Raw genomic sequence first — 8,811 nt, forward strand, 5'->3', positions numbered from 1 at the left:
GTGTGTGTGGGTGTGTGTCTGTGTGTGTGTGTGTGTGTGTGTCTGTGTGTCTGTGTGTGTGTCTGTGTGTGTGTCTGTGTATGTCTGTGTGTGTGTGTGTGTGTGTGTCTGTGTGTGTGTGTCTGTGTCTGTCTGTCTGTCTGTCTGTCTGTCTGTCTGTCTGTCTGTCTGTCTGTCTGTCTGTGTGTGTGTGTGTGTGTGTGTGTGTGTGTGTGTGTGTGTGTGTGTGTGTGTTGTTCCACCTTAAATCGCGGCTCTCTGCATCACGTGACCTGATTCCTGGAAAGTTCCTGGAATCGGTTCTTTGTGTTTGTTCTGATCCTCCGGTCTCGGTCTCGTGTCCCGCTCGGAGACGCTCGGTCTCGGTCTCGTGTCCCGCTCGGAGACGCTCGGTCTCGGTCTCGTGTTCCGGACGCGCTCGTGGATCTTCGGGCTCCGCGGGAAACGAGAATTAATCGGTGTTTAGTCGTTTGTCGCCCGGAGATCGGACTGACAGGTCGACGACTGGACCGACCCGCCGCCAGAGAGGCAGGACCTGACCCGGACCAGGACCTGACCCGGACCAGGACCAGGACCAGGACCCGGACCAGGACCAGGACCAGGACCTGACCCGGACCAGGACCCGGACCCGGACCTGACCAGGACCAGGACGAGCCGGGCCCCAGCAGCGGTCCGCCGGGTTCAGACCGACATGTCGCTCTGGTGTCGGGGGACAAACGGGCGTCGGTTCGGTTGACGACCCTCAGGTACGACGGTCCCGGTCCGTCCCGGTCCGTCCCGGTCCGTGACGGGCTGGACGGACTCGGGTAAACACCTGCCCTCCCGCCCGGGGCTCGGCTCGTCCCTCGGACCACAGCCCGGTCACGCTCCTGATGATTGAACGTCTCCTCCGCGGCTTCACGTGTCAGAACCGACCCGGAAATAAAACAACATCCGATCTATTGTGTTCGAGGCTCGTTCTTACGTTCGGCGACATTAATAAATTCACCAGAGTTTTTTTTGAAAGAGATGATTAGATTTAAACTGTGTCGTTCGTCAGCTGGTGAACGAACCTGCTGCTGAATATGAGACATATATAATATATGATGTAATCTTTCTGTTGAGTGGAGTCTGATCTACTGTTGACGTCATGAACATCAGGAAGTGACTGATCAATATCTGATCAATATCTGATCGATACCTCTGTTGAACAGTGTTTTCTTAAATTGACATCATTTTAAATGGAGTTCGTTTCGATAGAAATTCCTTTTCCCCTGATCTGTGATGATGATGATGATGTCACTTGTGTCCAGGTGGTTTAGCTCCTCCCCCCTCCTGCTGCTCGTCGTCAGGCCGAAGGTCAAAGGTCGATCTGTCCGATGACCTGTCAGTCGTCCGACTCCACAGACGCCATCGAGAGCAACAGACGAGCCGACGACAACAACAGAGCTGTGGAATCAGACGAGCGACGCATCGCCGCGGCCATGAAGGACCTGAGGAACACGGGTGAGACGATGGTCATGTATGTTCCTGCACACGTTAGACGTGTCCCTGACGTGTCTCTAATGTCCCTATCAGCTGTAACGTGTCTCGGTCCCTGATGCCGCTAACGTGTCCTAACTAGTCCCTGATGTCTCTAACTCGTCTCTAACGTGTCCTAACTAGTCCCTGACCTCCCTTACGTGTCTCTAACTCGTCCCTGACGTCTCTAACTAGTCCCTGACGTCTCTAACTCGTCCCTGACGTCTCTAACTAGTCCCTGATGTCTCTAACTCGTCTCTAACGTGTCCTAACTAGTCCCTGACGTCTCTAACTCGTCCCTGACGTCTCTAACTCGTCCCTGATGTCTCTAACTCGTCTCTAACGTGTCCTAACTAGTCCCTGACGTCTCTAACTCGTCCCTGATGTCTCTAACTAGTCCCTGACGTCTCTAACTCGTCCCTGACGTCTCTAACTAGTCCCTGATGTCTCTAACTCGTCTCTAACGTGTCCTAACTAGTCCCTGACGTCTCTAACTCGTCCCTGATGTCTCTACCTCGTCTCTAACGTGTCCTAACTAGTCCCTGACCTCCCTTACGTGTCTCTAACTCGTCCCTGACGTCTCTAACTAGTCCCTGACGTCTCTAACTCGTCCCTGACGTCTCTAACTAGTCCCTGATGTCTCTAACTCGTCTCTAACGTGTCCTAACTAGTCCCTGACGTCTCTAACTCGTCCCTGATGTCTCTAACTTGTCTCTAACGTGTCCTAACTAGTCCCTGACCTCCCTTACGTGTCTCTAACTCGTCCCTGACGTCTCTAACTCGTCCCTGACGTCTCTAACTCGTCCCTGATGCCGCTAACGTGTCTCTAACTCGTCCCTGACGTGTCCTAACTAGTCCCTGATGTCTCTAACTCGTCTCTAACGTGTCCTAACTAGTCCCTGACGTCTCTAACGTGTCTCTAACTCGTCCCTGACGTCCGTAACGTGTCTCTAACTCGTCCCTGACGTCCGTAACGTGTCTCTAACTCGTCCATGACGTCCGTAACGTGTCTCTAACTCGTCCCTGACGTCTCTAACGTGTCTCTAACTCGTCCCTGACGTCTCTAACGTGTCTCTAACTCGTCCCTGACGTCTGTAACGTGTCTCTAACTCGTCCCTGACGTCTCTAACGTGTCTCTAACTCGTCCCTGACGTCTCTAACGTGTCTCTAACTCGTCCCTGACGTCTCTAGCGTGTCTCTAACTCGTCCCTGACGTCCGTAACGTGTCTCTAACTCGTCCATGACGTCCGTAACGTGTCTCTAACTCGTCCCTGACGTCTGTAACGTGTCTCTAACTCGTCCCTGACGTCTCTAACGTGTCTCTAACTCGTCCCTGACGTCTCTAACGTGTCTCTTACTCGTCCATGACGTCTCTAACGTGTCTCTAACTCGTCCATGACGTCTGTAACGTGTCTCTAACTCGTCCCTTACGTCTCTAACGTGTCTCTAACTCGTCCCTGATGTCTCTAACGTGTCCTAACTCGTCCCTGACGTGTCCCGTCTCTGGACAGGCTGGTACTGGGGCAGTCTGACGGCCACCGAGGCCAAGGAGATCCTGCAGGACGCCTCGGAGGGCACCTTCCTGGTGCGGGACAGCTCTCAGAGGGATTACCTGTTCACCATCTCGGCCATGACGTCCGCGGGTCCCACCAACCTGCGGATCGAGTTCAAACATGGGAAGTTCAAGCTGGACTCGGTCGTCCTGGTGAAGCCGAGGCTGAAGCAGTTCGACAGCGTGGTCCACCTGGTGGAGCACTACGTCACCTTGTCACGGACCAGTGACAAGACACCAGCGGACCCTCAGCCCTCGGGGTTAGCGCCCAACGGCACAGTGCAGCTGCTGCTCACCAGACCCGTGTACACGTCCACGCCGTCGCTGCAGCACCTGTGTCGCATCGCCATCAACAAGAGGACGCGGCAGGTCCAGGGTCTACCGCTACCCAACAGACTGAAGGTCTACCTGACGGACTACGCCTACAACGTGTAGACGCCGCAGGACGACAGCGTGGATGGTACCGCTGCGACGCCACCGGACCGCCTGCCCCCTGGACCGGCCTGTCGCTCCGACAGGAGGCCGTTGGACCCACACGCCATCACCGTTGGTGAGTCGTGATCACCGCGGGCGGAGGTTTCGCTCCGAACATGAGTCCGTTGTGTGTGTGTGTGTGTGTGTGTGTGTGTGTGTGTGTGTGTGTGTGTGTGTGTGTGTGTGTGTGTGTGTGTGTGTGTGTGTGTGTGTGTGTGAGACACAACAGGCTGCCGTTACACACTCACCAGCTGCACGGACACTTCCTGGTTATCTTTTCAAATTAAAACTCATGAAGTCTGAGGAGAAGTATTTTATTTTGATGGTGAGAGAGGACGTCGTTAACGCCCGACTGATGAATCGACCGGACTCTAATTGATTATCAGTTATTGATGAATCAAAGGTCTGTTTGTCCACAAAGAAATTTAATTTATTCAGAGTTTAGATAAATGTGTCGATTTCCCCTAAAAAAAACAAAACCGTAATTTAAACCCGAGTAGATATTGATCATGTTTGATTGGACACGATGTTGTTCTCAGTGTTTGAACGTTTGTTTTCAGATGAGTTCATCGTCGTCTTCCCCGGGAACAGAATCTTCTGGACTCGTCAAATAAATATTAATATAAATAAATTTCCTGGTGAAAACCAGAGGAAGCTGCTTGACGTTCCCGTCGCTGCCAGGGAACGCTGCCCTCTGATTGGCTGAGTCGAGTCAGGTGACTCTGTCTCTCCTCGGTTTCCAAAACGTAAAAATGACAAATGGATTCATTTAATTAGAATCTGTAATCAGAAGATTTGTCTTTGTCAAACATGAATAACTCGTAGTCCCACGTGACACGTTCTCACTAAACGTTTTGACGTGGAGACGTTTGTAGGACGGTCGCTCTCAGGTAAACGATCTTCTACAGTTTCCTGTTGACGATGTTCTTCTTCTTCTTCTCTCGTTATGTCGCGCGGCGTCGTCGGGGGTCTGAGGTCACGACGAGTCTGTGCTCTGTTGCTACGTGTGCAGGTGTTTGTACATATCTTTGATTTTTATAAGATATTTATTGATCGTGTCGCACTGTGTTTTTCTAAAGACTCTGTCGTCGGGCAGGAAACTGGCAGCTCCGCCTCCGTCGTGTTGATCAGAGATCAATAAAACTTTTATAACACGCTTCATCACGTGTCACTTTATTATATGATGTGATCTCTTTATTTCTCATCTATGACATTTCAAACTGTATGAATGTAAAATTCATTTTCATACCATCAGTTTTATTTTATTCAGATAAATAATTTTCTTCTTTCTTGTGTATTTATATATAATATCATAATTTATACTTGTGGAAACCAAACAAATACAAATGAACCTGAGATGATCCAGATCAACAGCACCAAAGTTAATTTGTGACATAACATTATTAAAAATGTTATTAATATAATTATTATCATGTGACACGTTTCTTATTGAAGGTTCATTTGGAGGCTTACTAGTTAAAAAATGTATGTAAATAATAATAAAGAAAAGTTTGCTCGTTCATACAATTTAAAAATATTCCCTCAGACAATTCTAGAAAATTCGGCTAATATGTGATGTGAAGCTAAATCAAACGAACTCCATTGAAAAATGTTCTGATTTCCAAACTCTTCATTAATCTGTTCCACATATTCAGTTGTCAGAACGGAAGATGTGAACGTGTGCTCATATTCAAGGTCTGCTTGAGAATTCGGCATATATTTAATTTCATTCATATATTTAATATTTGATGAATATGATTTAAACTCGAGCTGCTCAGCAGCTGGGACACGTGTTCTCTTCGTCTGTCGGTCATATTTCACCGGATTCTTCCTTGATTTATGAACTATGACCGTCGTTGCAACGTAAAGTGTGATCGAACAGATCGACTCGGTTCTTCTGATTCATTCGGCAATGACCCAATTTCACGTTATTCAATAAAAACAGTATTTTGAGAAGGCTGTTTGCTAGCTAACATGCTAACACGCTACCGTCCAACACGGTGGACAAGAGCAGGGAGAAGGAAGAAAAAGACGAGCTCGTCTTCGGATGAATGTTTCTGTTGTATTGAATGTGAGGCGACACATTAACCACATATTTATTACAATCATGTTCTAAACCTGAAGATCATCACGTGAGTTTGAAAACTTTGGTTCCGCCGGCATGTTTCCGGTCGGACACAACAACACGGAGCCACATGACGAGGTGGCGGAGGCTCAGACCCTCCTCATGGACCCGGCCCACAGAGCCCTGCTGCGGACACACAGACTGCGACTGTCCGGCGAGCTGCTGGTCAGCGACACCATCGTCCCGCTTCTGTTCCAGGAGGAAGTTCTGTCGGAGGCGCAGGTGCAGGACATCGAGTCTCAGCCCACCGACAGACTCAAGACCCTGCGGCTGCTGGACCTGCTGCCCACCCGCGGGCCCCGGGCCTTCCCCTGCTTCCTGCGGGCCCTGGACGACTTCAGCTGGGTCCGAGACGGATTGCTGCTGGAGCTGCGGAGCGCACCTGGAGCCGGAGCCACAGGTGAGAGCAGGGCGGGAAACAACCAGGAAGTGACACACCTGGACCGGATGAGACCCCGCCCAGTAGGAACCCTGTTCTCAGAGGTCTTCTGGGTCTGTAGGGGGCGCTGTCGAGCTGTGACGTCAGGACGTTGTCGTAGTGGAATAAATCAATGTTTGCAGTGGTGGTGAAAAAATACTTCCTGTTAGTAACTGTGATGTCACCAAAAGACCTTCCGCCATTTTGTTTCACCAGAGCCCGCTATATAATAGTTATTAATAACAAAGTGATTAATGTCACCGTGGACCAGTGAGCAGCTGTTACATTACACATTTACATCTGGATCCTCCTGTAAACAAAGATGGCCGACATCGAGGCAAATCCTCCTGACCGCCCCCTGGTGTCTGGCTGCAGTACAGGCTCTAAGCCCCGCGCCCTCCATTTCACTGATGTTTGTTCACGTGTTCATGTTTCTGATCACTTTGCTTCTCATTAGCTATTTGATGATATAAAAACATGATGATTAACAGCTGACACTGGCTCCTGATTGGTCGAGAGCGTGAATGTGTGTGTGTGTGTGGGACGGGGCCGCCATGCCACTGCTTCACTCTACATGAATCACATATATTATATTTATCTTCTGCAGAGTGAACTGTCTCCACTTCCTGGAATCTTCCAAGAAAAAGTCTCAGAACCCGTAAGACGGTCTGAGAACCGGAGGGGGAGGAGTCAGGAGGGGGAGGAGGGAGGAGTCAGTTCTCAGAAAGCAGCTGCTCTGTTCTGTTTCCAACACGAGCTCAGACTCACAGACGAAAGAAGGTTTTTGTTACAGCGAAGGAAGTTTAACGTGAAGAAGAAGAAGTTTGTTCCTTGAAGCAGCTGCACTTTTATATGACAGCTGTTGCTCAGGTGCACTTTACAGCTGCTGCTCATGCTCCTCCTCTTTTATTGCCTCCTGCTTTCCAGGAATCCTTTAGTCTGGTCCCCAGCGACAGCCTCATCACGTGTCACATGATGATAATTGAGTTTCCGGTTTCTGAGATAAAGGGTTTTCATCCACAAATTAGGATTATAGATAAAAATGTAAATGAGACGCTCGATCTCTGATCGTGTGTGTGTGTGTGTGTGTGTGTGTGTGTGTGTGTGTGTGTGTGTGTGTGTGTGTGTGTGTGTGTGTGTGTGTGTGTGTGTGTGTGTGTGTGTGTGTGTGTGTGTGTGTGTGTGTGTGTGTGTGTGTGTGTGTGTGTGTGGGTGGGTGGGTGGGTGTGTGCAGTACAGTCACTACAGTGTCACAGTGACCTAATGAAGAGGAGCTGATAGTATTTTTCTCTCTCTTGTTGTTGATGATTCGTCCAATGAGCAGAGAGGAAACAGATCGACCCCCAGTGACTCACAGATACTGAGAATCACAGACGTGACGTCAGAGCAAACAAACCTGGAGAGGTTCAAGAAAACAAAGTGAATGTGTCAGTTACATACGACCTGCATCTATATACAGACAGTATATAAATCACTGACTGTAAATAAAATATCTCAGGTTCAGGAACCTCCATCTTGTGCTGGTGACGTCGGTGCGACGTCCATCTTGATCGACAGTCGAGGTTCTAACCTCCGTGTTTGTCTCGTCTCTTCAGACGTCCGTCAGTTTCCAGACTCAGTTCTCCAGAGAGTTCTGTCGGATCGGGAGTTGTCCCGGCTGGCGTCCAGGCTCGGCGCTGAGTGGGAGTCGGTGCTGATGGACCTGGGTCTGTCTGCGGAGGCTCTGTTCCGCTGCAGGTCCGATCACCAGCTCGACGCTCACGGAGCGGTTCTGTCCGGTCTGGTCCAGTGGAGACGACGTGAGGGGCGGAGCGCCACCGTACAGAGGCTGCTGACGTCTCTGCAGGCGGTCGACGTCCACACGTCCGTCCTGCAGGACGTCCTAATGTGACCGGGACCATCAGAACCACCTGAAGGTTCTCACTGGTCCCGTCTTGATTTATTATGTTTATTATATTAATGTCATCATGTCATCACAAGAAATATTTATTAAAAACATCAAATCAGTTATGCTTCAACGTGTTTTTAACATCTCGTCTCGTCGTTCAGCTACAGTCACGACAGGTTTCATCACTTTACCTGGACACACACACACAGACACACACACACACACAAACACACACACACACACACTGTTCCTCATTAATTCCTCAACAGTTCCTGCCTCACGTTGTCTCAGTTTTAAGGTGGACTGACGAGATGCAGCGACTGAAACACAAAGTCACGTTTCTGTCTCCAGATGTTTGTTCACAAAAGATGAAACATTTTTTTAAACAGAAATAAGAATCTGACATTAAGGGTCAAATAAATGATATAATTATGATGAAGAAATTCAAACTCTTATTTGTGTCCAAAGTAAGAATTTCATAAAAACACATTTCACAGTCACAGATAAAGTCTGTGTTTGAGTGCGGCGGGATGCCGTCCGTCCTCACGTCCTCACGTCCTCACGTCCGTCCTCTCATGTCGTCCTGTGAGTTTCTCCGAAAACTGTGAACTCTGAGTTTTATCCTCACAAATTCCAGGAAACAGTGAATATTTGTCGTCAGCAGCTGACGGAGACATTTAATTGTTTTACTGGTGGAAAGTGACACACACACACACACACTCTGTAAAACTTTGCTCAAACTTCTGCGTGTTGAGAATCTGCTTTGAAGTCGTACGTGTTTTATTAAGTCGTATAGTTTTGTTTCTCCAGGGCCGGATCAACCACCTGAGGCCAAGGGTCAAGAGTTGTTGTCA

General features: G+C 49.1%; 2 protein-coding genes across 6 annotated transcripts; both read left to right on the forward strand.

Moving 5' to 3' along the window:
- Positions 1-303: 303 nt before the first annotated feature.
- Positions 304-4,685, forward strand: socs2 (suppressor of cytokine signaling 2). Of its 4 annotated transcripts, none has more exons than XR_004786525.2 (4): positions 305-746; positions 1,293-1,485; positions 3,012-3,602; positions 4,606-4,685. XR_004786525.2 is itself a non-coding variant. In XM_035618846.2 (3 exons), exons 2-3 carry the CDS (start codon positions 1,359-1,361, stop codon positions 3,485-3,487), a joined length of 603 nt encoding a protein of 200 aa, XP_035474739.1. In that variant the 5' UTR covers positions 306-746; positions 1,293-1,358; the 3' UTR covers positions 3,488-4,685. The 4 variants fall into 4 exon arrangements, 2 of the variants coding, with proteins under 2 accessions (XP_035474747.1, XP_035474739.1); XR_004786524.2 differs by having other exon boundaries at positions 306-746; positions 4,087-4,685; XM_035618846.2 differs by having other exon boundaries at positions 306-746; positions 3,012-4,685.
- A 577-nt stretch (positions 4,686-5,262) lies between these two features.
- Positions 5,263-8,783, forward strand: cradd (CASP2 and RIPK1 domain containing adaptor with death domain). Of its 2 annotated transcripts, XM_047336444.1 has the most exons (3): positions 5,263-6,051; positions 7,665-7,985; positions 8,768-8,783. In XM_047336444.1, the coding sequence occupies exons 1-2, from the start codon at positions 5,688-5,690 to the stop codon at positions 7,958-7,960; spliced, it is 660 nt and encodes a 219-aa protein (XP_047192400.1). In that variant the 5' UTR covers positions 5,263-5,687; the 3' UTR covers positions 7,961-7,985; positions 8,768-8,783. The 2 variants fall into 2 exon arrangements, with proteins under 2 accessions (XP_047192400.1, XP_035474725.1); XM_035618832.2 differs by lacking the exon at positions 8,768-8,783 and having other exon boundaries at positions 5,273-6,051; positions 7,665-8,076.
- Positions 8,784-8,811: the final 28 nt, after the last annotated feature.

The sequence above is a fragment of the Scophthalmus maximus genome, chromosome 12 (genome assembly GCF_022379125.1).
Source record: "Scophthalmus maximus strain ysfricsl-2021 chromosome 12, ASM2237912v1, whole genome shotgun sequence".
In the NCBI taxonomy this organism is placed as follows: Eukaryota; Metazoa; Chordata; class Actinopteri; order Pleuronectiformes; family Scophthalmidae; genus Scophthalmus; species Scophthalmus maximus.

Excerpts from the sequence above, each read along its gene's own strand:
- socs2 (XM_035618854.2), top strand. The coding sequence starts at position 1,359 with ATGACCTGTCAGTCGTCCGACTCCACAGACGCCATCGAGAGCAACAGA. Across the intron at positions 1,486-3,011 it reads GAAGGACCTGAGGAACACGG|GCTGGTACTGGGGCAGTCTG; the intron begins GTGAGACGATGG and ends GTCTCTGGACAG.
- cradd (XM_047336444.1), top strand. The coding sequence starts at position 5,688 with ATGTTTCCGGTCGGACACAACAACACGGAGCCACATGACGAGGTGGCG. Across the intron at positions 6,052-7,664 it reads ACCTGGAGCCGGAGCCACAG|ACGTCCGTCAGTTTCCAGAC; the intron begins GTGAGAGCAGGG and ends TCGTCTCTTCAG.